This window comes from Coturnix japonica, chromosome 38, assembly GCF_054131305.1.
Source record: "Coturnix japonica strain WE chromosome 38, WE-NBRP24, whole genome shotgun sequence".
In the NCBI taxonomy this organism is placed as follows: domain Eukaryota; kingdom Metazoa; phylum Chordata; class Aves; order Galliformes; family Phasianidae; genus Coturnix; species Coturnix japonica.
The window spans coordinates 1,377,338-1,404,865 of record NC_140700.1 but is presented as its reverse complement, the minus strand read 5'-3'; the positions used below and the strand labels follow the sequence as shown (position 1 = coordinate 1,404,865).

At 57.3% G+C, this 27,528-nt stretch overlaps 1 protein-coding gene across 6 annotated transcripts; it reads right to left on the bottom strand.

The window, feature by feature from the left end:
• Positions 1 to 2,491: 2,491 nt before the first annotated feature.
• LOC107324632 (receptor-type tyrosine-protein phosphatase V-like) lies at positions 2,492 to 26,512 on the bottom strand. Of its 6 annotated transcripts, XM_032449286.2 has the most exons (40): positions 26,044 to 26,512; positions 25,103 to 25,166; positions 23,760 to 24,026; positions 22,991 to 23,260; positions 22,312 to 22,578; positions 21,111 to 21,383; positions 20,298 to 20,558; positions 19,534 to 19,806; positions 18,784 to 19,053; positions 18,226 to 18,489; positions 17,580 to 17,852; positions 17,099 to 17,368; positions 16,585 to 16,854; positions 15,946 to 16,218; positions 14,970 to 15,242; positions 14,450 to 14,722; positions 14,017 to 14,112; positions 13,521 to 13,790; positions 13,106 to 13,384; positions 12,810 to 12,944; positions 12,490 to 12,700; positions 11,044 to 11,111; positions 10,730 to 10,856; positions 10,313 to 10,360; positions 10,091 to 10,184; positions 9,720 to 9,810; positions 9,495 to 9,571; positions 8,624 to 8,758; positions 8,358 to 8,480; positions 7,628 to 7,788; positions 7,214 to 7,349; positions 6,758 to 6,837; positions 6,045 to 6,132; positions 5,855 to 5,945; positions 5,414 to 5,487; positions 5,190 to 5,324; positions 4,974 to 5,096; positions 4,698 to 4,855; positions 4,089 to 4,224; positions 2,492 to 2,925 (listed from the first exon to the last, which is right to left on the bottom strand). In XM_032449286.2, exons 1-40 carry the CDS (start codon positions 26,107 to 26,109, stop codon positions 2,869 to 2,871), a joined length of 6,900 nt encoding a protein of 2,299 aa, XP_032305177.2. In that variant the 5' UTR covers positions 26,110 to 26,512; the 3' UTR covers positions 2,492 to 2,868. The 6 variants fall into 6 exon arrangements, 4 of the variants coding, with proteins under 4 accessions (XP_032305177.2, XP_085382840.1, XP_085382841.1 ...); XM_085526714.1 differs by lacking the exon at positions 14,017 to 14,112; XM_085526715.1 differs by lacking the exons at positions 14,017 to 14,112; positions 14,450 to 14,722.
• Between the last annotated feature and the right edge of the window lie 1,016 nt (positions 26,513 to 27,528).

The window sequence follows — 27,528 nt, the reverse complement described above, 5'->3', positions numbered from 1 at the left end:
CTGAGGGAGATGCAGGGTGTGGGGCAGTCAGTGCCATGGGGCTGAGATCGGTGGGGCGTCTCCAGTGCGTTCTGATGGGCTGTGGGATGCTGCGATATTAGAGATGCTCATCGAACAGAGGTGTGAGCTGCAGCCACGCTGCTCAGAGAAGAGCTTCCCTCTGCATCCCCTCGAGGTGATGGGGCACAGGCAGAGAAAGGAGGACCCTGCTTTGGGCGGCTGTGACCCACAGAGTCTCACCTCTGGCTGTGGCCGTGCTGAGGAAGATGTCACGCTGCAGCTGCACGTGTTGGGAGCTGGATGTCACAGCTGCTCATCCTGACAAGGTGCTTTTGTTTCCATCAGTAAAAGTATTTCCTAACTGATTTCCCCATTCTCTCAGGTTAAAAGAGGTTGGGAGAGTTATATGTGCTAAGTGGGGGACATAAAACATCCTGCAGGGCTGAGGTGTGATCCCTCATCCACAGAGGTCTACGGGGGTCTCCTCCAAAAGCTCTGCTCCAAATGGAGCTTGGGTTTGGGGCTGATGCACAGACCCTGGCAGAGAGCAATGCAGGACCTGAAAGCTTTCGTGTGTCTATGGCCAACCCAAGTACATCCCTCTGGGGTGGAAGCTCCACTTCTCAGCTGATTCTAACTGCAACTGCTGTGTGCTGTGAGAGGTTCCCTGGTTACCGGCGCTGGAGCTGCACATCCAGCTCACTGCTGTGAACATGAGGGGATGCGTTCCTGCACTGCATGCCACGTCTGTGTTGTCCTCTAGTGGCAGTTGTGGGTTGGGAAGATGGGACAAGCACAGCTCTGCAGCGAGCTGAGCTGCCTCTGTGCATCACTTCGGCAGCCCTCAAAGCACCCCACTCCTCACAGAATGCTGCCAGAGCTGAGGACAGTCCCAGGCTGTGACAGAGGTGAGGGTCACTGAGCCATAGGGCTGCGGGCTGCTTGCTGTTTTCAGCAAACCACCAGTGTGCCTTCTGCCCCATGGGCAAACTGTGCCCTCTGTTTGTTCCATGCTATTTCAGGGGCTTGGTATCACCCCAGCTTGTCTGTTGGCCTCCAGTCCCTGCTGCAGCCCATGAGATACTGGCTGCTCATTACTACTGCCACAACTGAGTCCTGCTGGGCTGCATGCTGGAGAGGGCAAGGGGGCCACAATGCCAGGGGTGCTGCAGGAAAATAGGCAGTGCCAGGGCTGGGTGGTAAATGCAAACCCTTGCAAGCAAGCAGAGAGCCCCAGTGCCCAGGGTCGGGGGCCTGAAGCTGTGGCAATCTCAGCATGCATAAGAGTAGGGTGTAGAAGTGAGCCTCAGCACTGATCCCATTTGACTGTCCCAGGAGAAGCTCCCCCTCCAGTTCAGATCATCCCATCCAGCCCCAGTGCTTCCAGGATGAGAGTGGTGCAGTGGCTGATGAGTGAGGAAGTTGGAGATCCACGAGCTGCACTGCCTGTGCTGTTATGGCTCAGGTGAAGGGGGAGTGAGCAATGGGCATCCTCACAGTGCTGCATACAGCTGGGGCAGTCAGCCCAGAGTATCATGGAGGTGCTCAGCAATGCCTCATTACAGTGCTGGGGGAAGATGCTGCAGCTGCTGGGCTCTGTACCTTGGAGGGACACATAGCAAATAGAAGAGCTGTGGGATCCTGGAGCTGAGGTGCCCAGCAGCCACCATGGCCCCATGGCTGTAGATGTGTGCTTGGGGCCCTGCCCTCCTCTTGCTCAGCAGTGCTAATGCAGAGATCCCCTGCTACGGGAGCAGGAGAGGCTCAAACAGAAGAGGTCCTGCTTGTGTCTGGGGTCCCGGCCTCTGCAGGGGGCTGAGGGAGGAGGATGGGAGTTGCATGCTGGGGGACGCGGCACGGGGCAGAGCTTGCTGGGCGGCCAGCGCTGGAGGCTTTGTTTTGTGTTACTGTTTTGTTGTCTCTCTCTCCCACTCTGGGTTTCGTGGCTCTGAGCTTCAGGGCTGGAAAATTATTCATCCTGACCGCAGCTCCCACGACACCCTCTGGAAGCAGCTGCGGCTCCAGCAGTGGGTGGGAGGTCGTAAATTCAACATCGCCACTGCCTCAGCCTCCCAGCAGCTGGGATGTGAAGCACAGAGATGCAGTTGCACTGAACTCACTGAGTGAAACCTGCTGACCGACTTGCAGGACAATTCCCTGCCACGTGCTCGTCCCACCCAAGTCCCTTCTGGTCCCTCCGAGCTGTGCTGCAGTTGCAGCTGTCTGCAGGTTCACTTTGGCTGCCAGCTCTGCTTCATTGTCTTTGTGCTGCCAGATGGGATTGCTTGCTCCTGGACATCAGGAAGCCCTGCAGACTGCAGCATGCCTCTCCCACCGTGGGTTTCCCTTGGTTCCCTACAGCAAGCAGCTCCAGCAGTAAAATGAGCAGGCTGTGCATCAGCTCTGCCTTACAGCACATCCCTGTGCAAGGAGACCCATGAGAACTGTAGGAAGCTCCTGATGCAACACAGTAAGACAAGTTACAAGTGTGTTCCTTCCCAGGGCTGTTTATTGGCCTTACCTAATGCTGATCCATCAGCCCAGGCCACGCTCTGCTCTACATGCAGTGGTGCTGCAGAGCTCAACACTCCCCATGCTGGGGCTGCCAACTCTCCACCCAGTGCTACAGCCAGGTCAGGATCCTGGGCATCAGCAAGCCCAGAAAGTGGGCAGAGGGAGAGCATCCCACCCCCCATCCTCAGCAAGGCAGAGGAGCACTGCCTGAGGCTGCCCAGGAGTCCCCATGCTGACAGTGGGGTGACAGTGCCAGGTTGAGTCCCCCTCTTGCTGCAGGGCTCGTGCTGTGGCAGGAGCCACTCAGTGCTCCCACTCCGAGGGCAGGATGCTGCTGGGAAGCACCAAGGGGCCTTAGGTCTGCTTCTGAGTGATGTCCCGGATGCAGGTGTACAGGAACATGTACTGATCCTAAGCAAGAGAAAGAGGGTTCTGGGGTCAGGGCTCCAGCAGTTTGCCTTACTATTATGTAATTAACCAACAGGGTGATGGCCAAGCAGGATTCACTGTCCCAAGTGGTCCATGACTGCTCTGCACCACTAGAACTATCCAGAAAGGAAGCATCAGGCACAGAGCTCACCATACCACCCTCACTTCCTTCTGCTATGATGTTCTGCACAAACCACTCCAGAATGCCGCTGGGTTCCAAAACCCCTCAGAGAAGGGCTGGGGAAGGACTGACTCCTGGCAGGGCTCTGGAAAAAGCAAGCTGGGGGGAAAGTAAAGGGCTGAGCTCCATGCACAGAGCCCAGCGGCAGGGCAGCTGCTGTGGGTTGCAGTGTCATGGAAGCCAGAAAGGGGGTTGTGGGCCCCTGATCAGCTTGCTGATATGCTGTTTGAGCTGCAAGTCACAAGGAGCCTCTCCCTCCCCAGCAGCAATGGGCTCAGTCCAGCTGCATGGCCAGGGGAGCCAGATAGCCCACAGTGGCTGCAGTTTTTCAACGAGCCTGTTCTGATTGGGAAATCTGCAGTGACAGCCTGGAGCACAGCCCTGGGGACATGTGCTTCAATATCCAGTGGTTACCCATAGCAGTGACTCAAAAGCTCATCTTCACCCCCGTGTGGTTATTAAAGCAAACCCATGTGACACCACCGGGGATGAAGGCAGCATCCCACTGATGGAGGATGCTGGCAGCCACACAGCACAGGGTTGGGGGTCCAGCCCTGTTTCCCCTTTGCTGGCCAGCATGGAGCATTGCCTGCAACAAGGTGGGGGGGCAGCAAAACTGCACCCACTCCGAGGGGCAGCGGCTTTGTGCATTTATGGGCACATTGTGTCCTGTTCAGTAAGAGCACTGCTAGAATACAATGGAGCTCTGGTGTCAGACAGCAGAGGCAATGCCCTCCTCCAGCTCCATGTGCGTGGTTCACATTAATGAAGGAAGCAATTGGTTTTTGCAAGCAGCTCTGCAGCTGGGAAGCCCCAGAGAGATCTGCCCCAGTTCTCCTGTCCTCTGAAGGGAGGGGTTCCAGGGATGCTGCATCAGCACGGCAAATGGAACTGTTGCCAGAGGGCATCTGTGGCAGCAGCACCCATCAGGAGAGCACACCAGTGTCCCCTCCTGCCCACCTACCAGTGTGGGGGTCATGAAGCAGCAGCTTCTCATCAGCTGGAGGGTCACCCCATAGACATCCACAGTCCTCTCTGTTTTCAGCTGGTGCAGCAGGCAATCCAGGGCAATCAGTGTCCCCATCTGGTTCTCACCACCACTGCAAAGGATGGAGGATGGGGGGTCACTGGTGCCGTGTCAGGCTGAGCTGAGTCTGTGATAACTGCTCCAGGTGGCAGAGAGCTTTGAGCTGACCAAAAGGAATGGCAGCCCACAGATGCCATCAAAGAAAGCTGTAGGCACAGCCAACCTGCCCCACCAAGCAACAGGGAGATGTGAGGCACTTGGGAACATGGTTGGTGGGCATGGTGAGAAAGGGTGCTGGTTGGGCTGGGTCTTTTCCAACCTTTATGATTCTATGATGCTATGAGAGAGCATGGTGGGTGAACTGACAGTTGGATCTGATGACCCTAGAGGTTTTTTCCAACCTTACTGATTCTATGATACTCTCCACATGTCCCAAACTCCTCAGGCCATTGGTGGGGGCAGAGCCTTACCAGTGGAACTGGAAGATCTTTAGGGCCCTTCCAGCCCAACTGTTCTACAGTCCTAGGACTCTATGACCCCGCGTACCTGCAGTGCAGAAGGAGAGGGCTGGCCCTCTTCCTGTTGGGCACACACCGCCTGATGGCAGTGAGGAGCTCCACCAGGCTCTGGACATTCGGCTGCTCCTTGCTGCTCCACAACCTGTACAGGAACTGCTGCACCTGCTTCTCCTTTCCTTTTTTCTCCTGGGGAGACACAGAGCTGACACGGCTGATGGGGATGGCTGAGTTTGGATACAGCTCAGCCATGTCTCCAGAAACTTTTCAGCCTCCAGTACCCCAAAACAACCCCACAGAGACATACGTGCTTCACTTTGAGCTGGATACACCTCCAGCCCGAGGCAGTCTTCTCTGTGCCACACTGGATGGTCAGCAGCTTTGTGCAGACTGAATCTCCCTCCAGTGGCCAGCACGTGTCATGTGGGACCTGTGCGCAGCAGCAGTTTTGGTTCATGTTGACGGTGGACATCACAGCAGTCACCAATAGCTCTGCCATCAAGCAGCAGGCACAGTGCCTTACCTCCCCCATCTCCTGCCATGGCAGCAGCGTTAGGATGGTGTGAATGTCCTGCTCCCACACCAGCATCCAGAAGTCCTCCACAGTCAGCTTGTCAGGCCCCTGGACAGCCAGATAGTCTCTGCTGGAGCTGCAGCCCTGGGTGGGGAATGAGAAAGTCACTCTCTGGTGAGGGTAGAAAGGGAAGCCAGGCAGGGGGTGGGCTCTGCTGCAGGGGGCAGACTCACCGGGACACGCCACACCTGCAGACCTGAGAAAGGGCCCTGGTCCAGCAGGGAAAACTTCACTCTGGAGCGATCATCTGCAAAACAGGTGGGAGGCAGAGTGAGCTGGGGACACCTCCATGGGAATCTTTTTTCCCCCTTATACTGATTTGGAATATCCTATATCTTCCAAATTGTTCCCGTAGCCTCTTTTCCTTCCATGGTGCTCACCTGAGAACATTGCCTTTTCTTGGCCCTCCCAGCAGTTATAGGAGCTCCCATTTGTCTTCTCTCCCCAGAGCTGAACAAACCCACCCACCTGAGTGCCATGCAGCACACACTCTCAGTCCCCATCCACCCCAGAGCCTCCTGGTGGACTCATTCCCATGTGTCCAAGCACGTTTTGCACTGCATAGCACTGGTCCAGCCTGGTGGGAAGGGGCTGTGAGGTGTCACAGCACTTACATGGCAGGATGCTGGACGAGGGCCGTGCTTGCTGGGTGCCCAGTGATGGTGTAGCAGAGCTGGTTTCCTCCTTGGCGACCTCCAGGAGGGTCTGCCAGAGTGAAAGAGGGTGGTGAAAGCCATGAGCAGAGCAGGCTCAGGGGAGCAGGAGGGACCAGCAGTGCTCCCTGCTGTCTGGGGCAGCTCTCACCTCGTACTCCCTCAGGAAGCCCATGTTGGACTTCGCTGAGTTCTGGGAGTAGTGCTGTGCAAAGCTTTTCAATGGGATGGGGCAGGACCTGGGGAGAGAGGCTGGTGGTGAGGGTGAACAAATGCTGCGTCTGCAGGAGCTGAGCAAGGCTGAAGGCAAACCATGGCTGGGCTCGTGTATCTCCCCAGCCCAGCTCTGCAGCCCTCACCCTCATCCTAACCCCATTCCCAAGATGCAGCATGGGCAAGGGCATTCCATTTTGAAGGAAGGAGAACTTGGCCATAGAGATAGGTGTGTGACCTCCAGAAGTACACTCAGAGATGACAAGGTAGGTGGGCAAAGCCTAACCTGCTCCCTCCTCTCAGCCTCTGTAAGAAGGGACATTCAAAAGCCCAGCTGCCATGAGCCCCTCCAGCAGGAACCCATCTCTGGTGCATCCCATGGGCTGGGAATTCCCAGGCTGATAACCTTGCCTACCCCAGGAGAGCTCTGCAGCAATTTGGTGTTGGCATAGCCCAGAAAACTGACACTGAGGAGGGGAGGACTGTTCTGAATTGGGCTCCCTGTGCTGCAAGGAACAACCAGCCCCAAGCGGACCCTTCTTAAAGCAGTGGGTAGGACAGCAGCTGGGTCACTCTGTCCTCCCAGCTCGCTACCTTCAGGGCTGTGGGGCAGGATAGGGAGTGAGCAGGAGAAACACATCAGGCCCTTACGTCTCTGTTCCTGATAAACCCAGGAGTGGTTCCTCCAAGATCTTGTCCAGGATACAGCTGTGCAGGAAAATATACTGGGACTGGAAGACAAAGACAGACAGCAATATAGAGCAATCCAACACCATGCAGATAGTGAGAAGGGGGGTATGGCAGTGCCTAGTGGGCAGGGTGTGTCCAATATCTGTGCCCCCCAGTCATAGCCCAGAGCCTTGGTTAGCCCAGTCTCAGAGCTTCTGCATCCCTCCCCTGGGTATGTCATGAAGGGCAGTACCGCCTCCTTGACCCAACCTGGGGGAGTGGGCTCATCAGCTTGGAGGGGACACCACAGACCAGTGACCTGGTGTGGGCAAGAACTGCCTGCAAAGGCTCTGGTCCTTTGCTCTCTGGGCATCTGTCTGCCAGCCATGCATGCTTTTGTCCCAACGGGTCTGGAGAGGAGGGAGCAGAGGGTCTTACCAATGTCTGGATCATCTGGTAGCGGTTCATCCGCAGGGTGTAGACCACACCAAACATGTCCACAACCTTCTCCTGCTTCATCTGCTGCAGCAGCTGGTCCAGAGCAATGAAGGTGCCGCTGCGGCCCACCCCAGCACTGAAGGCACAGAGAGCACAGCTGGAACACTGCCTGACCCTGCGGCTGAGGTCCCCTCTTGGACACATCCCCCTCATGCTGTGCCATGGGGCACTGGCCCCAGCGTGGCTGAGGGCTGGGCATCCCCAGCTCCCCATCACTTGGGACTGGATGTCATACTGGAGACATGCAATCCTAGCTCCTAAGGAAGGAGACTCCATAGACCCTCAGTGCCCCTCGGATGTTGTTTTTCTCCCTGTATCCTCTCCCACCCATTGTCCCACAGAGCAGCTCCTTGCCTGCAGTGCACCAGGGTCGGCCCAGCATCCTTGGCACTCTGGATGTGCTCCCGGACCAGTTCCCTGAAGGCCAGAATGGACGTTGTGGACTCTGGAATCCCGTGGTCAGGCCATGCAGTGTAGTGCAGGTGGGACACGTGCCGTTCTGCCCGGAGACCCTCCTGCCATGGGATACATTGATTATCAATGTGCATGGATATATCTACCCCACAGCTCCAGGAGCACACAGGGACCCCCAGAACACCCAGCTCCAGTCAGGGCCATGTCCACCCCACCTGTCACATTGCTGCATCCCTGAAGCAGCAGGGCACGTCCCATAGCAGAGACATAGCAAGGCAATGGGAAAGAGAGGGAAAGGATGAGTAAGAGGGGTGCTATGTGTTGGAGGTGTCTGTGCTATGAAGTTTAGGGCACAAACAATAGGAACGGGTTGTCCAGAGAGGTGGTTGGTAACCCATCCCAGCAGACCCCCAAGGTCAGGGCAGGGGCTCTGAGCACTGATGGAACTGTGGGTGTCCCTGTGGATGGCAGAGTGGGACCAGGCAGCCTTCAAAGATCCCTTCCAAATCTAACCATTCTATGACTATGAGATGACTCCTCTGGGGACTGGGTCTTCTTTGAACCCTGCTGCAGGCTGGGAAAGGAGACTGCACCATCATCACCAAGGGGAAAAACCACTGCATGCCATGCAAACTCACAGCCCTCGATGGGTCCCCTGGTCCTTACTTACATGCCACAGCTTGAACTCACGCATGGTCCACTCCTCAGCGCTGCTGTGAGACAGCAGGTGAACCTGGACCTGCCCGTAGGAGACAGGGGCAGCTTCAGATGGCCAGTAGTGATCACACAGAACCTGGGACACAGGCAGAACAGGGTCACACTGGGGGCTGCCTCCCCCAGGGTGACCTCACAGCTCTCCCTGAGCAAGCCCAGCTCATGCTCAGGGTGCAGGCTGGGCTGGGGCTGGAGTGCCCACATCCAGCAGTGCAGACGTACCCGCCCGTTCTCCATGCACACCGTCAGCATGATGATATTGCAGACGTTCTGCTCCCACACCAGCCTCCAGAAGTCCTCGATGGTTTTCTTCAGGGGCCCTTGGGTGACAATGAACTCCTGTGGGGATGTATAGCCCTGAACAAGAGCCAGAGAGGAGAGGTTGACAAGTGGATGAGGCAGGTGTGTCCTGCCCTGGGACAGTCTGACCCTTCTCTGTCCTGCAGATGGAGAAGTACCCTTTGTCCTCAGCCCATGTGGGTACAGTTTCCTGGGCAGCTGACTTTGCAAGAAGCCAATTTCATAGGAAGTGTGTGCTGCCCAGCACGTGCTCTATGCTTTTGGAATAAGGAATGGCAGCCCACTTCCCCCCAAGCAGTTCCTTATTCAGCCTAACCAGGCACAGACAGCTCTGGGTCTCCCTTCAGCTCCTCACTCATTGCTGGAGGTGAGGGGAGCATGCAAAGTCCCAGCCTCCTCCATGCTGTCCCTTAGGCACACACATGCCCCATGGGTTCCCGTGTGTCCCACTGTTACCTGGGGACAGCCCAGGTGGGCACAGCTCCAGGGTGGTTCAAAATGCTTCACAGAGCAGAAGGAGAAAGAGCAGACAGAGACAGGACAGCAGGGTGGGAAAGGCTGGAAAGAGGACAGAGATGAAGAAGAAAGAAGAAAGTCTTGCTGGTCTCCCCATGCTCATTCATGCTCTGCATTTACAGCACTTGCTATCAAGCAGTCTATCAACCTCTGCTAAAAGGCACCCCAACACCTCACCACTGCCAGCTATGGTCCCAGCAGCAGCTCTTGCCCACAGCCCTCCATCCTGGGGTCCTGTGGCCACACTGCTATTTGGGGAAGGTGGGTGGGCACTCACAGGCACAAAGTTGGCATTGATGTAGTCCGAGTGCAGGTCATCCCCCAGTTGGCTCAACCTGACCCGAGAGTGATCGTCTGAAAGAGATCAGGTGTGTGAAACTGAAGGTGTGTATGAGACTGCTTCTCCCAGGAGATGAGCCAGGCTGCCCGGTGAGCCCACATCGGGGCACTGCAGCACAGATCATAACCCAGGAGGGTGCTGGTGGGAGCAAGGAGCACTTACAGGGCAGAACGTGTGGGTATCTGTTCTTGGAGATGTTGGCTGGTAGCTCAGCCCCCACCTTAAGCTGTTCCTTCCCAACCTCCTTCAGCTCCTGTGGGACAAACCAGAAGCCATGTCCAAGTGTCAGGGAGCTGCCAGCCCACCACCAATGGCTGCCTGGTGCTCCACGAGGCTGGAGAAGGACTCAGCCCTGCACAGGGAACTGCTCCACCGTTTACCCAGTATCACCAGTATCACCACTGGTACCCAATTTGAGCCACTGGTGGCTGACTAGCAACTGGGTCATGGCAACTCCCATTGAACCAGGCTGGATTGAAACGAGCTGTCTAGAGGGAAATTAAGCCCCATCTCTTGTAGGAGTCCCATCTCACCTCGAACTCCTGGAAAAAAGCCTGGTTCCCACTTGCTGTCTTCATCTCATAGTATTGCTTGAAATTCTGTATGGGGACTGGCCGGTGGACATTTCTGCATGAAATGAAATCCAAAAGTAAAGCTGCCTCAGCTGCTGGGAGGTGAGGGCAGCAGAGCCCAGCACTGAGCCACAGGGCAGCAGAGGCAGGCAGCGAGGGAAGAGCCCAGTGAGCAGCACCCACCTCAAGCTGTAGGTCACCATTTCCTGGGGCAGGCTGCTCTTCTGTGTCCTGGGAGCAAAACGTGGGAGCTGTCACTGATGCTGTCAGTGTGCTGTTTGTTGCTGGCCCACAGTGCACCACGAGCATCAGACACATAGCCCAGTGCACACACAGGGTTCTCTGAATTAACCATGGGCAGCTGCCGTCTGCCTGGTGCTTTTGCAGTCACAGAATATCTCAAGTTGGAAAGAACCCATAAGGATCTTTGAGTCCAACTGGAGGCTCCACACAGGACCACCCAAAAATCAGACCCAGTGGGTATCCTGGCTGGCCAAAAGCTCCTTTTATGCCCTCTCATTGCTCTTCCCTACAGCCTGGTTGGGTCTCACTTGAGATTTTCAGCTGTGACCCATTGGGTAAGAGATGGCCCATCCTCACCTCCTCGCTCTGAGCTGCTTCCAGTAGACCAAAGCAAAAATAGCAGTCAGTGTCAACAAAAATCCCACAACGATTCCAGCTATTATTGGCACTGGGAGCGGAGCTGTGTTCATGCTATCTCCAGCAGCTGGAATCAGAAAGAATGGACAGAAGTAGGAGCCAGTGTGCTACTAGACTTACTCCATTTATTTTACTTACTACAGCCCATGAGCTCCCTCTGGCTTACTATTAGTTAACTGCTAATATAATCTCTAACCTGCATTGCCAGGTAGGGAAAACGAGAGAGCAGATGGGAGACAACATCCCCATCTTACCTGAGAATGTGGTGAATGACACTGCAGGAGTGACAGGGTCGTACTTGGTGAAGGCAGCAATGCTGAACCTACGGCAAAGCAGAGCACAGTGCTCACACACTGAGAGCCAGAGGAACCGGGGCACCGCAGCTGGGGGGTCCGAGCCCCACACAGACCCTTCCCCATGCCCAAAGAGGTGTCTGGGCATCCCGTTCCCCCGTGGAGATCTGCCCTCCTTCACTGCTCCGCGCACAACCAGCTTCCTTCTCCAGCAGGTGCCCTACGCACAATGCAGCGCTTCCAAACGCACCTCCGGATTATAGCAGCTGCCTGTGGGATGCAGGGTGAGCGCCCTCTGGCAGCACCCCAGACCCAATGCTGGGAGCAAATGGAGACACGGAATGAGGTAAAGGTTTGTGGATAAATAGCTCAGAGATAGGAAACAAGCTTTGGCTGTCAGAGAAATGAGCAGCCAGGGACATCTGAATTGCAATGTGCTGCTAATGATTAACTAGAAAAACAATAGTTGATTGAGGATATCTGTTCTCCAGGGCAGCCAAAATGAAAGCTGCCAGCTGTGATGAGGTGCAAAAGCATCTTCCGGCCCTGAACAACGGAACTATTCTAAGTGCTTGCTATGCAACCATGGGTGGTGTAATGACACGGTGCCTTAAATGCCTCCCCACAGAAAGCTGATGACAGACAGCAGGGGAGCACTGGGGAGCACTGAGAGTGAGTACTGCCTGGAGCCTGGGACAATATCTGGGGGCAGAGGGGTGTCCTGCTGCGTTTGGCATCGCTCTGAGGCAGTGCACTGTAAGGCAAATCCCTGATCACAGCAGGGTTGGAGCAGAAATCTGGACCTGAGGCTGCAAGGGTTAAGCAGCAAGGGTTAGTAATGAGGAACAGCCACACTGGATGGGCAGCCAGCATCAGAACTCCTGGATCAGTTGGATGCTTTCCTGTGTCAGCTTGAGGGTACAACACCCCAGTGTGTTTGATGAGTATGGGATGGCAGTGCATCACAGTGCAGTTGTACTGCTGAGCATGACAGCACAGCGCCTCAGGAGAGCAGTGAAGCACTGCCAGCTTCCATGATCCTGCTCTGCGGGTGGGATTTCCAAGGGAATGGTTCTCTTGAGCTCCCAGAACTCTCATTACAGCCATCCTTGCTGTCAGTTCCTTTAGAATGGAGAGCCACAGTCCTCTAGAATCTGGAGGTCCCCTTTGTCAGAGGGATGCTTGGGCACATGACCCCTATTAACCAAGGACTGAAGAAATGACTCTTTGTTCATAGTCAGCCTCCTCTTTCACTCCTTTTCTCCTTACCCACTGACACAGACATTCCCCCCTTCTGCCCACGTGGCAGAGCAAGCCCTGGGGGTTGCTATGAGGGCAGGGTGGACTCACAGCCACCTTGCACGGATCCTCCTGCAGCCCCTCAGGACAGAGGCTGACATCTCTCACCTGTACTGCTCGTTGGCTTTCAGCTTCCCATTGCACATTGCCCGGGTCTGGCTGCACTCCTCTGTCCCCATGGGCACTCGCCAGGTTTCAGGGGATCGGGTGGAGCTTGGGCGGAAGGGATTGGGGATGAGCACAGCCAGGTAGGAGTCCTCTGTCCCATAGTAGTGGTCATACCACGTGCTGGACATGATGTCCTGGGTGGGCCTCAGCACTGCAGGGCAATGCACACAAGGTGATGGTGGCACAAAGTGCAGTGATGTCCAGGGGACCCACATCCCTTTGGGGAGCCGCTGCAATTCAGAACACACAGGGCCACTTACGTGAGTCATTAGTGGTAGCAACAACTCCGTAGTACTCGATTTGGCCATTCTCCTCACTGAACAGGTCAGATGAAATGATGACGGTGGAGCTGGCCTCTATCTGGAAGACTTCTGCTCGCAGGGGTGGGGGGAGGGCTGCAAGAGGAACCAGCCTGTTAGCACATCCCTGCTCACACAGCACCACCGCCCAGAGCACTGCCTCCATGCAGGACTGCACTGAGCTCACAGATAGAACAGATCTAATCAGCAATACTGGCTGTCTTCTACTGGGCTGTGTGGGGAGGAAGGGGACTCACCCTCTGCTGTTGTGTTGCAGAGCAGAGTGACAGCCGGGCTCTTCATCGCATTGATGCCCACAGTGCTCACAGCAATTCGGTACGAGGAGTTTGGCTGCAGCCCCTCCAGGCTGGCCTGGCTCATGGGAACACTCACAGAGTGCTTGGGGGTGGGAGGGTCATCTGAGAGCCCCTCTGTCACCACCTCATAAGCTTCCACGTCTCCAGGAGAGCCGCTCCAGTTCACAAAAAGGCTCCTCGACTCTGGTAGGCAATGCACGTCCTCCACTGGGTTTGGCTCTATGAGTGATACACCCACGGATAAGAGAGGTGGGGTCACCTTACTGATGGGGTCTCCTTATCTCCCACCAAGAAAACCTGCTGAACCCAAAGTTTGATGCACACACCCCCCCAGCCCCAAGCTGTGCATACCCACCCATAGCCACTGCCAAGGGCTTGGTGCTGCTCCAATAGGGCCCAGCCACACAGCTCAGGGACACAGAGTAGTTCCTGCCTGGGGTCAGCCCATGCAGGAGGTGCTGGAATTGCCCCTTGGTGAGCGCGTGCTGCCGTGGCAGTGAGCCGTTCCGGGGGTCCCGCAGCCACAGCTGGCAATCGTCCTGCTGCCCAGGGGCACTGCCCCAGGAGATGACCACTGTGCTGTTCCCCTCCACCACCACAGAGAGATTATGAGGAACTGAGGGGGCTGCAAAGGAAACCACAGCTGTTAGTGGGACAGCAGGCACTGTCTTGCGCTCTGCGGAGATGTAAGCAGAAGATGGGTAATGTGCAGGGAAGCTTCGTATGCTCTGTGATAACACTGCTGGCTGCCACTATGAGAAATGGCTTTCAAATGGCAATGGGAGGACATGCAGAGTGATGAGCATGAGCAGATGGCTTCCTCCTGCCAATTAGCAAATTTCGTTAGCGACCTGCCTGAAGGGCTCTGCACATGACTCCCAGTACCCTGCAGGGCTGGCTGAGCGTGGGAGCAGAGACCTCTGGATCTCCCAAGCAAAGTGCAGGGACTGTGGGGATAAGCACATGAAAAGACTTATTGTGCTTATCTGCCATTTCCACATTCCTGAAAATAATTAAAGAAATAAAAGAAAGAAAAAAAAAAATAAAATAAAGCCCAGCTTCCCCATATTTCCCATGCCAGGAATTTTCTGAGTGCCTGTGAGAAAGGCAAGTGGGGGTGGTGGGGTACCCAAGGGCAGTGCATTGCCTGCTCTCCTCCATGGCCCCCGGGGCATGATCCCGCTGCTGCAGCTTCCAGGCAACATCCCCAGCCCCATCCCTGACCCCTGCCTCCCCAGCCCAGTACACTAAGCCTCGTGCAGCCCTGCAGCCCCCACTGCTCACTTGTCCAGTCGCTGATGTTCCCCGCAGAGGCTGCATAGGGCCCTGCCACAGAGACCACCTCCAGTAGGTATTTGTGTCCCGGATCCAGGCCAGAAAAGGTGAACTTGCTAATGCCTTTCCCAACATATGTGCTAGCTGCCAACACACCCGATCCCGAGTGGTACAGGAGCAGCCTGTAACCATCGTGTCCCTGAGGTTCGGCTCTCCAGGACACACTCAGCCTGTTGGGGTACCCCTGGTTTGTCATGTACACATTACGGGGTGCCAGGGGATCTGCAGAGACAAAGATGAGCATCACACATTAATGAAAGTCTGAGGACATGGCTCAGGCATCCCAGCAGTGTCATTGGATGGGATGCACTGCATGAGATGGGGCACTTCACTGTGCTCAGCACCACAGCACTGCTGTGCCCTGGGGTTCAGGCTCAGGGTCAAGGTCTGCCATAAGCATCAGTGTGGCCATGTCCTTTGCTGTGACCCTCTCTCAGCCAAGACACAAACTCCAAATCCAGCTACTCACATGTCCAGTTGCTGACATTCCCCGCAGGTGTCTGGTAGGACCCAGCTATGGAGGCCACCTCCAGCGAGTACTTGCTTCCCGGGGCCAGTCCCGTGAAGGTGACATTGTGGGTGTCTCTCCCAGCTGAAGCTGTGGCTGCTGTGGTGCCCAGCCTGGCGTGGTACAGGGTCAGCATGTAGCCATCGTGCCCCCCAGCTGCAGCCCTCCAGGACGCGCTCAGCCTGTCGGGGTGCCCGGTGTTCAGCAGGCGCACAGCAGTTGGGGGCAGTGGGGCTGGGGAGCATAAGACTTGATGTTAGGGACCAGACATAAGGCAGAAGGTGCTTGGTAGGACATCACACAGCAGGACCAGCGCTCCCTGAGGGATAGGATTTGCAGTGCCACTCTGGAACACTTCCAGCTTTCCTTGCTTCCATCCACTTTCTACCCGTGGCCCTCATTCCATCCAACTCCTACTCTCACCCTGCTCTCTGTGCCCACCTACCAGCTGTGTGTACCCATCCTCCAAAAGAACTGGCACAGGACTAATCCAAACCCTGCCCAGCCCTAAAAGCCTTCTGGGTGAGCACAGGGGCTGATCAGTCCACCTCCAGAGCAGAGATTTGTTCTCCTGGGAGGAAGAGTGATCAGCCTCTTCTACTGCCCTGATTCACAGAGCCTTATGGTAATGTGATTTCTGTCTGCAAGAGGAGCTCAGCAGGAGTGCATACAAATCCCCGGAGGTGCAGGGAGATGGAGCTGTTTGGGCAGGGGGATATCCCAATGTGGGCACAGCTGGGGAACCCTGCATGTCATCAGCACATACTTGTGCAGCCCTACAAAGCAGAATATCCCTGTGTCCATGAGGACAGCAGTGAGCCCATGCACTGCGTGTTGCACCCATCCACACCTCCAAAGTCACCAGGGCCCCCTGTAAACTCTCCAGGTGGTGCAAACCTCCCACCCCTCTGCAGAAGAAATTCCTCTGGGCACTCACATGTCCAACCACTGACGTTGGGTGCTGCTGTCTGGTACGGTCCAGCTGTGGCACTGACCTCCAGGGAGTACTTGTACCCTGGGGCCAATCCCATGAAGGTGACATTGTGGGTGTCTCTCCCAGCTGAAGCTGTGGCTGCCGTGGTGCCCAGCCCGGTGTGGTACAGGGTCAGCATGTAGCCATCTTGCCCCCCAGCTGCAGCCCCCCAGGACGCACTCAGTCTGTCGGAGTGCCCGGTGTTCAGCAGGCGCACAGCAGTTGGGGGCAGTGGGCCTGTGGAGGAGACAGAAGTTACTACCAGGAGCCATGTCTGGGCTGATGGAGGGGAAGCTGTACCATCATGGAATCCTTAAGGTTGGAAAAGTCTTCTAAGATCAACAATCCAACCCCAGCTCACCACACCGTACCCACTGACCACATCCCTCAGTGCCACATCTCTGCACTTCTGAACACCTCCAGGGATGGTGACCCCAGCACTCCCTGGGCAGCTGTGCCAACACCTGACTGCTCCTTCTGAGAAGAAATTTCTCCTTCTATCCAGGCAATATAATTATGTGGGAGGAAGAGGAAGGCAGAATGGCCTCTGAAACTAACTGGGAATGGTGGAGAACGCAGCTGCAAGAAGAGCACCGTACTCACGTGTGCAGTGGGTGAGGTTGGAGGTGCTGGTGTGGTAGGGCCCAGCTGTGGCTCTCACTGCCACGCTGTAGAGGGTGCCGGGGTTCAGGCTGTGGAAGATGTGACTCCTGGCACCCCCACCCAGCACTGCATGTCCGACACGGTGACTGGAGGCTGTGTCATACAGCTCTGCCACGTAACTCTCTGCTCCTCGCCCCATGGCTGCCCAGGATGCCCGCAGTGCTGAGGCTGAGGGGCTGCGCAGGGTGAGGTTGGTAGGGGCCAAGGGATCTGAAAAGCAGGAGGGAGAGAGTCAGCTCCTGAGTGCCAGGGAGGGAAAGGATGGCCACCAGAGTTCCCACTGGAGGGAAGCATGGGGTTAGTGCACATGGTCCGCAGTATCCCCAGGGCCTGCAGCTGGATGTGGCAGTGGAGATGGCACAACGGAGAGGATTTGGAATGGGGAAGGTGATGGTGGGCACTCTGTGGGGCTCACATGGGGGCTCTGGGGCACAACGCAGCCCCTCAGACTCACATGTCCATTGGGTGACGTTGGCAGAGGAGGCTTCCAAAGAGCCTTTGACAGCAATGACCTGCACGGCAAACCTGCTGCCTGCCTCCAGGTGAGTCCAGATGATGTTCTGGGTATCCTGGCTCACCGTCTGCACCCGATCTCTGCTCTGGGTGAGGCTGTGCAGGACAACACGGTAGTGGTCCCTCCTGCCGAGGGGTTTGTTCCACCACGTGTGGAGCTCAGAGGAGCTGCCTGGGTTGGTCAGGCTCAGGTTTGTTGGAGCAGCAGGAACTGCAAGGAAGGACAGACACGTGAGTCAGAGAGAAAATGATCCAGTCCTGAACGTGCCACCAACTCCACTGAGCTGTTCTCTTTGCAGCACTTGGTGCAGGAAGGCTGCAGGAGGCAGTGCAACCCCCTGGTCTGGGTGGCAGACATAGATCTCCATCCCACAAGGAGCTCCTTGCAGCTCTGAGCCACCTGAGGGTGCTGTGACACTCACCTGTGCAGCCAGTGGTGTTCCTGGGGAGGGAGCGGAAGGCTCCGGCTACAGCCCAGATCCCAACAAGGTAGCATGATCCCGGTGTCAGCTGCGTCAGGGTGATGTTGGTGCTGTCCTTCCCCACTTCCAGGTTTCTTGCTGGTGAGGAAGAGCCCTCCTCGAGCACGCTGAGCAGGTATCCGTCCCTCTGGCCTGGAGGGGTCTCCCAGTGCACAGCCAGAGCCCAGGCAGTGCCCACAGGGCTGGTGGACAGGGAGAGTGGAGGTAGTGGGACTGTGTGAGAGAAACAGAGTTACAGGGGCAGGATTGGGATGCCCAGGACTGACTCCAGCTTGGGAATGGAGCTGGGAGCCACAGGACCACGAGCTCCCATATGCTGCCATAGGAGTGCTGAGAGCTGCAGGGTGCTCCCAGGTCAGAGCCATCCCCGTAGGATGGGGCCATGGTGGTGGCCATGCTCCCTGCCCCAGGGTGCTCACGGTGTGTCCCATTGACCCACTGGGACCAGGGTGAGTGCAGGTCCCAGCAAGAGCCAGGAGAGAGGCACTGGGGAGGTTGCGGGGCTGCAGAACAGCCTTGGGGGTCTCCCTGTAGCTCCCAGCCCCTCACCAGACATGGGACATGGGCAGAGGGGCTCCTTTCCTACCTGTGTAGCCGATGGCAGTCTGAGAGGAGATACGATGAGGCCCAGCCTGAGAAATGATCTCCACTTGGTACTGGGAGCCCGGCACTAGTCCCTCCAGGTCAAGGTGGGTGACACCATGGGGCACAGACACGTTCCTGATGATGGACTCTGCCACCAAGAGCTGTACCAAATGCTCCCTGCCACCACCTGACTCCACCCAGCTCACATGCAGCTCCTGCGGTCTCCTGCCAGGCTGCACGCTCACATTAGCCAGAGACAGTGGATCTAGGAGGAAACACAGAACCGAGATCTGTGAGATGGTGGAGGAAAGCAGCTGGATTGGACCCAGCCCACATCCAGCGAGAAGTGGTGATCATGGCCAGCACACTGTGCACGATGCCCATACTGGTGTGCAGGTGGGCACAGAACCCACAGCTCCCCAGAGCTCCCCAGAACTGTTCACACAGCATCACCGAATGAATGGCTGAGGTGAGAAGGGACCTCTGGAGGTCACCTGGTCCGTGCAGAGCCACCTAAGAGTCACTGCAGGTCCTGCAGGCAGTGCCACCCCTCACTCACATGTCCACTCGGTGGCAAAGTGTGACGAGGATCTGTAGGGGCCGGCGAGGACGGAGACCTTCAGGAAATACTGCACGCCAGGGGTCAGCCCCAGGAAGGTGAAGTTGTGGATGTTTGGTCCCACTGAGATGTTCCTCTGCATTGGATGGCTCTTGCTGTAGAGCTGCAGGTGGAACTGGTCCACGTCTCCTGCAGCCTTCTCCCAGAAGGCCGAGAGTCCCAGCGGGCGCCGGGTGTTGGTCAAGGTGACACCGGATGGAGCCAGCGGGTCTGGGGGGTGCAAGAAATAAGGGAGGGCAGTGGGGTAGGGGCTGTGATGGGGACATGGCATGGAGGATGAGTTGCAGCCCAACAGCACCAAGGAGAGGTGGGTGCAGGACAGTTGGCTGCAAAGAGGGTCCTATGCTGTTGTGCACTTCATCATGGGTACCCTCAGCTGCCTGTTCCCAGTCAGGTCATCAGCACTGGGAAATTAAACCCTACATAGCATGAACTTCTGCTCTGTGGCGTAGGAGCAGGACCCCACTTGGTGTGCTGGGTACCCATCAGCAACACATTCCATTCTGTGATGGGTTTCTCCTGCACTGAGGGCTCTTTTGCTTCCAACATGGCCGAAAGTGTCTCTGATTATCGTCCCGCCCTTCCTTTGTCTGCCTGTCCATCCCCCCATAAATGTTCCACTCCCTGCCCTCTCTGGCCAGGCCATGGCTGCCATCTGCAATAGTGTTGGGGCAGGCAATGCACACTCACATGTCCAGTCTGTGGCTGACCGCATGCTGGATCTGTAAGGCCCAGCCATAGCAGCCATCTCCAGTGTATACTGTCGTCCAGGGACCAGGTCCTCAAAAGTGACATTTGTCCAGTTGTTCCCCACAGACACATTTCTGACCCACTCCTGAGATCTGCTCTCCCAGAGGGTGCCCGTGTAGCCAGTGCTGCCAGCAGGTGCTGCTCTCCAGGATGCTTGCAGAGAGGTGCTGCAGCCCTGATTGCTGAGCGTCAGCTGCTCCAGGGGCAAAGGATCTACGAGAGAAGGTATAGAGCCACTGAATCTGGGTCACCTGCAGAGGTGCAGCCCCAAATGTGCTGGGATGGAGCCCCTTCCCTAGGAACATCTACACCACGGTGGGTCAGCGTGCCACCAGCATCCCTGCTGACAACAACAGACCAGTTTCGCTCAGAGACTGGTCCAGCACAGAGCCCAGACTGGAGGTGTTGAGTAAGGAAAGGTGTTTCAGGACACATCCAGCCCAAGCAGTGCCACCAAAATGAAGCCAAAGCAGGGGGAGAAGGGCATTGGGCTCTGCTGAGCCTCGTGCTGGGTGGCTGAGACACAGATGAGGGTCAGACACATCCAGCAACACCTCTGCCTTCCTCCTGAGCCTTTTGCCTTTTAAATAGGTGAGGTTGCAAACAATCTCTGCTATGTCATGCCCCAAGGAACAACGTGTGGGAAACAGGCAGGGTGCAGTGGGACCCCCAGGGCTGGCTGCAGCAAGGGCAGAGGGACTCACATGTCCAGTTGGTGATGCGTTGGGGCACGGAGGTGTAGGGACCAGCCACAGTGCTGACCTCAAAGGTGTAGAGGGTCCCAGGATGGAGGCCCTCATAGGTGACGTTGGTGGCACCTCTGAGCAGAGAGCTGTTCTTCACGGGGAGCTCTGTGGGGCTGAGGGCCACCATGTAGCCCTCTCCCATGGCCTCCTCCCAGCTGGCTCGTAGGCTGGAGGGGCTACCGTGGCTGGACAGGCTCAAAGCAGATGGTGGGAGCGGCTCTGCAAGGGACAAAGGTGGGATCATGCATGAGGACAGGGTCATGTGCATCAGGCAGTACTTCCTGAATCAAACACAGGGAGGTGGGGCTGCAGAGAAAGCCTCTGCTGCTCTCAGCTCCAGGACTGGCTGAGTGCCCCACTCACTGTTCCAGGCTCCAGTCCTTCTTCCAGGAGTGGCAGCTCTGGGGCATCTGCCAGGACACTGGCCATGGCTCCATGTCACCCAGGAGGGGCTGGGCATAAGGAAGATGCTGCTTTAAAGGTGTTGGTGGAGATACACTCCCCTAGAGCAGCTGCTGGGAGCAAAGGGAGGAGAGCCCATAGCTTACAGGCTTGGTTGGTGCCTGCCATGACCTGGCACAGCTTTGCCATGGATCTCTGAGTCCCTTCTCACGAGGAAGAAGCAGCGCAGCAGATCTTGCTGCTCCGAGGGCCAGGTGCCGCTGTATCACACAGCCCCACCTCTGCTCCCACAGCCCTATTTGCAGGAGCTCAGCCCCTCTGCAGGGCACCCGAATGGCCCAACAAGACACGCTTCAGCTTTCTGCTTACGTGTCCAGGCTGCCACGCTGCGGGCAGAAGCCCGGTAAGGCCCAGCCACCGCTGTCACCTGCACAGAGTACTGCTTGCCAGGGCTCAGCCCATGGAAGGCAACGCGGCCATTGTCTCCCCCGATGGAGATGTTCCTGGTGGGAGCACCACCTTCCACCTCCCGAAGTGTCACCAGGTAGAAGTCCCTCTGTCCTGCTGGGATGATCCATTGAGCCTGCAGGGAGCTCTGCTCCTCCGCGCCGCTCAGCGTCACGTTGGTGGGGCTCAGGGGGTCTGGAAGGGAAGAGGATGGGGTCAGGGTGATGGGGTGTACAGATCCCCAGCCCCAGGGCTTGCTGTGTGCTGTAACGCAGGGCTGCCAGCACCAGGGTGTTGGGCACAGCAGCAATGCCTGCTTGATCAGAGGGGACAGACAGCCGTGTGTGCAGGTGCTGTGCAAGGACCCCACAATTGCCCGACACACCCCCAGCCTCATTCCCACTGCCTTATCCACATCCAGCCTTCAGCATCCTATAGGAGCGTGCCGTTTCCAGTCCCCACTGCAAACATTCCTGCTCAGTCTTAGGAAATTCCTAAGGGGCCCCTCATCTCCACGGGTGTCCTGTTACGACCTCACTGATATTCTCAGGATCTGGCCTGGATGGAGCTCCTGTCTGGGCTGCGTGTCTGGATCTGGCGCTGTGCAGTCGGGTTGGTCAGACAACTGCAGGGACTGAGTCAAGCCCCACAGCAGAACCAAAGCAGCTGGGGGTGTGGAGCTGTTCCAAAAGCTGAGCTGCACAGTCAGCAGGCTGCAGCTGCCCGGACTGGCAGGCAGAGCAGGGGAGGGCTGGAGAGCATTGCTCTTGTCCAGGACTTGGACTGTGCTCTGCATTTTCCTCATGGTTTCCTGGTCTGAGAGAGCAAGTCTGAGGCCAGAGCTGCTCCCAGTGCTACAGCCACTGTGATGGTGGTGAATGGTCCCTTGCAACCTAAGCTGCTATGGTTCTACAGTTCTATTCTGACAGCAACCAAAGGGGACCACAGGCTGCCTGTCCCCTCATCTACCATCATGGCTCCCCAGAGCTGCATCTCAGGATGGCTTTCCACCCTATGCAGCCAGAGCTTTGGCACATTCACATTTGCACTCAGAGTCTGGATCTGAGAAAGCCACAGCCACCAAGGTCTCCCCAGTGCCCCCAGCCCCCATTCCATTACTCACATGTCCAGGATGTGGCATTGGGCCCATCCATAGTGTAGGGCCCAGCCACAGCGCTCAGCCCCAGCCAGTACTGGGTGCCAGGCTGGAGATGCTGGAAGCTGTAGCTGGTGAGGCCTCTCTTGGCAGATAGGGTCTTGGTCACTGTCTGGGTGTGGAGGTTGCGGAGCACGAGGTGCAGCCAGGCAGCCCCCCCTGCACCCACCCAGGTGGCAGAGAGGCTGGTGCTGGAGCTGGGGCTGAGCTTCAGCTGGGTGGGGATGGAGGGTGCTGGGGGGAAAAAGTGAGAATGGGCTGTGCATAAGCATGCTGGGGGCTGCCATCACTCTCCACTCTCACCAGGGTCTCCCACTCCACCCTCGGCACTGTCATAGGGGCTGCAGATTCCCCATGTCCCTTCCCAGGTGAGTTGGCCTTGTGGGATCCCTCCATGCTTTTCCAGGCTGCAGGGCAGCCCAAATAATGCAATATTTGTGCAGTTAGACTTGGTGACCTTCGAGGTCTTTCCCAAGCTTAGTGATCCCATGTCTCTATGAAAAGCCCCCAGCTCTTCCCCATCCTCCACAGATTGCCCATTCTGAGCTGAGATCCTTGTCCCCTCCTCCACCAGCCCATGTGTTTCATCCCTTCCTTCCCAAACCCTTCATCCTGCCATAGGACAGGCACACCCATCCCTCCCTACCTGTCCACTGGTGAGTACTGATGCTCGCCTGGCTGGCCCCAGCCAGTGTGCTGACCTTCAAGGCATATTCACTGCCAGCAGCCAACCCGTCAAACAGGAACGTGGTGGTGTTTGGTGGGACGGATGCATTTCTCACCAGCATCTGTGAGTCGCTGTGATACAGGGTGAGCTGGTAACCATCCCACTGCCCGCTGCCGGCTGCCCAGGAGGCGTGCAGTGAGGTCGGGCTGCCGCTGCTGCTCAGACTCAGGTTGCGGACTGGAGAAGGACCTACATGAGTTACAGCACGGATGGGGTTGGAGGGTTGTCCTGCTGTCATGCTGCCTGGGAGCTGATGGGATGGGGCTTTCTGCAAGTGAGGTCCCGCCAGATGGGTCCAATCCACTATGCACAGCTCATCTGCTCCCTGCCAGCCCCCTGTCCTCCCACCAGCAGCGTGGGCTGCCCCAACCCCATTCTGTCCCTTTGGGTCACTCTGTGCAGTGACTGAATAGGGCAGGGAAGCTTGGCCTGGGACACCATGGCTATCCAAACACATCCCTTCTCCTGGCCATGCTCTTCCCTTCAGTTCTGCTTTCCTGTCTCATCTTTTCTCCCTTCACCTGCACCACTTTGCTCAAGGGCCTTCCAAAGGGATGCAGGCTCCCCAGCTCTGCCCCCTTCCCCCAGCCCTTGCCATGAGCCATGGGAGGCATAGAGCAAGGCTGGCAGAGATGTCCCAAAATCACAGAGCAGTTCTCAGACCTGCAGTCCCAGGGGAAGCCCTTACTTGTCTGTGCTGTGACTGTCTGCCTGGCGGTGTCCATGCAGCGCAGTGTGGCTGTCACCTCAATCTCATAGTATGTGCCAGGGGTCAACCCGTGGAACCAGAAGTTGGTGATGTTGGGTCCCACAGATCCATTCTGCAGCAGTGTGCCCGACCCCAGTGGGGAGAGGGTGAGTGAATAGCCCTCAACAGCCCCCTCTGGTTCATCCCAGGAAAGGAAGAGTGAGCCCAGCCGGCCCTGGTTGCTTGCACTGATGTTCAGGATCAGCCCTGCAGGAGCAAGAAGGGATTGAAGACGTCATGGATGTGAAAGTGCTCCTGAGCATCTCTTGCATTGCATAAAGACACCAAAGGCTTTAGGCCATCACTTGCTTTGCCCACACAACCCCATGTCTGCAGTGTCTGGGGATGAGGAAGTGGTATAAAGGGCTTTGGCTAATGGGTGGGTCAGTAGCCAAAGCTGCCATCAGATCCCTGTCCTTGGAGCTGCTCAGCACTGAGCCTGTGTACCAGTGCCAGACTGCAGTGGGACCCCTCCATGCTCCATCTCTGCTCCCATCCCCAGCTCTGCAGCTTATAAACAGCTCTAGTGTTAATAAGACACTTGTATAATCATTAGCATTTAAAATTAGCAGCGTGCAACATGTTGGAACAGGCTTACCTGGGGCCTGGCAGGGCAAGAAAGCTTTAAACAAGCACAGCTATTGCCCCAGAGAACCACCTGGGGCTGCCTTTACACAGCAAAGAGCAGCGTGGGGTGAGCCCTGGGGATAGGGGCACCTGTGGGACTCCCTATGAAGCCAGAGTGGCACAGAGCTCTCAGAATTTCCACTACATGCAACGCTGTCAGTAACTGGGAAAACTGGGCAGAACGCAGCTGAGCCACATCCCTGGGAAAGGCCTTCTGAGTGCTGTCCCTGAGTGCAGATCTGGGAGCAGGCTGCTTGGGAAGGGTGATGGGGATGCAGCCAGGGTGCCAGCAGCCTGTGGAGGTGAATGCATGGCTGAGCTCCTCCTTTGGACAGCCAGAAAGGCTGCACCCTGCACAGAGTTCATGCAGCAGTGGCTTTTCACTGTGGGATCCCTCTCACCTCACAGAGGTATGAGAACTCCACCCATGTTTGTTTGCTTGTCTCAGGTTTCCAACTGTCTGAAGTGCCTTTGTCCCTCACTTAGCAATGGACTGCTTCACCTCCGTGCTACGAACATCCCAACTCCCCAAACCAGCCGGGCACATCCTGCAGCCCACAGTCACAGCACCACTCACACCCCATGGGCTGCATCCAAATCCAGGTACCCCCACACCCCACGGCTGCTGCAGATCACCTGGCAGCTGGAGGTCTCACCTCTGTCACCGAGTACATCCCGTGCCTCCAGCCCTGCCCACGCTGTTCCATTGCAGCCCTCTTCCTGTGGGACAGAGAACATCCAAGTGAGATGGGGACAAGGTGAGGTGGGTGAGGGGTCTGGGGGCTGCAACCCCTGAGGACTGTCATGACCTGGGAAATCACCATCACCCCCCAGCCAAGGCAGGGGACAGGCTGAGCAGGCAGGGCGTGGGGGCTGCCCCAACCCTTAGTGCAGCTCCTGGGCCCACTGACCCAAATGGAGCTGTGCCCTGCAGAGTGTGGGCATCCCACCAGCACGGCCAGGGCACAGCGGGTGGATGTGAGCAGGGAGGGAGCTCTGGACATGCACTCTCAGTGCCCCTTCTCCATAACAGTGGGTGGTTGGAGGGACCACAAATCTCAGCCCAGCTGCAAAGTAAGAACATGAGGACTGCAGGATGCGTGTTGGCAGGACACCCAACCCCCACAGCCTGCTGGTGAGCAGGGTGTGCCCTGCTTTAAGCTGGGGACAGTTCCCCCACATTAAAAGAAACCTCTGCCTACTCCCTGTCCCGCAACAAGAGCAGTACTCATTAGTGATTTCCCCCATTTCTCTGTGGGATGATTCATTTCTGGCTTCCTCCCAACCCAAGTACGGTGGTTTTGGGGGTTGTGTTACACAGAGGGGAGCAGAGGAGCTTGGGACCCCCGAGGGGAGCCTGGCAGCAACGGCAGCAGAAACACCGGGAGAGGATGGCACGGTGAGGGGTGGGGGAGAGCGGAGCAAAGCGCCAGTTTGTAATTGCTAACGCCGCTAATTCGGTGCAGCTGCACGGCTGGAGAGGCAGCCCAGAACGATGCCGTCATTCCTCAGCGGGGTAGGACTATGCGAGCCCCACCGCCAGCACGCCCCGAGCCAGACGTGGACAGATGGGGGGACCCGAGAGATGCGGGCTTACCTCCGCCAGGGTCCCCAGGAACCGCGGCACCCACAGGACGAGCAGCGGCAGAAGCGGTGGCCTCATGGGGAGCGGGGCTGCGGATCAGAGGGGTGACACGTTGGGGTGGGGGCTCGTCAGCAGCGCCTGTCCCCACGCAGCCCCATATCCCAGCTCAGCGCGCATCCCCGCTCGCTCCCCAAGCGACGGGGTGACATCAGTGGGGATGAGCGATGCACGCCAGCGCGCTGCCCGTCAGCCGTGCCAGCCGTCCCTGGGCTGGGAGAAGTCCAAAGCTGCCTTGTGCCCCTCGCTGCGCGCATTTGCTATTGTTCCCGTGGCTCCGCGTCCCTCTGCGGTGACGCTGCAGCTGTCCCCGTGCTGTGCGGGCAGGGAGCGGCTCGTTTGGGGGCTGTCGGGGGGGGCCCTGCGCGGCCGCAGCGCGGGTTGGCCATCAGAAGGAGAGCTGCAGGGTTGTGGGATTTGGTGCGGAGAGGGGAGGAGACAGGACGGGACGGATGGCGGCTCCGAGCTGGGAGGGAGTGCCCGAACCGGCCCTCAGCGAGGGGAGGGAGCGCAGCCCCGGTGCTGGGGGGAGGGCACTGGCACACGCGTGGGTGCGTGGGGTTCTGCGCTGCGTGAAGCCTTTAGCCGCGTGTGCGCGCATTTCTGTGCAGTGATTTGCGGAATCAGGGTGCAAATGGAGGAGGGAAGCTTTGGGTGTGCTATGCGGGGGACATGTGGCTCCATGTGATGCACGTGGCACAGAGATCAGAGCTGGGGGGTTGCACACACTGAGAGCTCTGTGTGCTGCATCGCATGGGCGTGAAGATGCCTGCAGCACACTTTGCCTGTCTGAGGGTCTGAGCTGTGCCCTCGTGCTCACAGCTGCTGGATCTGCCCCCGGCTGTGTGCATGGCTGTGCTTTGTGTGATGCAGGGCTGTGTCTGTGCAACGCGTGGCCGTGTGCCAGCTCTTATTCAGAGCAGAGATGCTATTGGCTTCACATCAGCGCCAGAGATCTGGGATAGTGCTGGAAGAATCTCAGCAGTGCCTGTGTGGCCGTGGGAGTCTGTCCCAGTAGCAGCGTGGTCACCAGCAGCAGCTATTCAGGCTGTGCCTATTGCTGTCAGCTGCCTGAGCTGTCAGGATGTGATCCTGTGGGGCACGTTCCCTACATGGCCCCAGGACAGAAGATTCCCTCCCCCAGAGAGTTGGAGTCTTGTCAGGTGGGGCCCAGGAGAACAAGATCGTTCCCCTGTGCTTGGGCAAAGATGTGGGGAAGCTGTCAGTAACCGGGAGCAAAGCAGGTAGATGTTCCCAGATGTCCTGCACTGAGATATACTGAGAGCCATTGGGGCCGCCCAGGAGAGGGGGCAAAGCATGACAAAGGGAGCCCCCTTCTCCTTACACGGGGGATAGCAAAGAGGATGCCGAGAGTCCTCTTGCTTTAGCATGGGCAAGCTAATACAGACAGCTCAGGAGAGGTCTGAATGCCAAACATGC

Coding starts and splice junctions, on each gene's coding strand:
- LOC107324632 (XM_032449286.2), bottom strand. CDS start 26,109: ATGAGGCCACCGCTTCTGCCGCTGCTCGTCCTGTGGGTGCCGCGGTTC. Junction 15,243..15,945: donor CAACGTCAGTGGTTGGACAT/GTGAGTGCCCAG, acceptor TATGCTCCCCAG/CCCCACTGCCCCCAACTGCT. Junction 14,113..14,449: donor GAACATCAGCGACTGGACAA/GTGAGCAGTGGG, acceptor TTATCCCCACAG/TCCCTGCACTTTGCTTGGGA.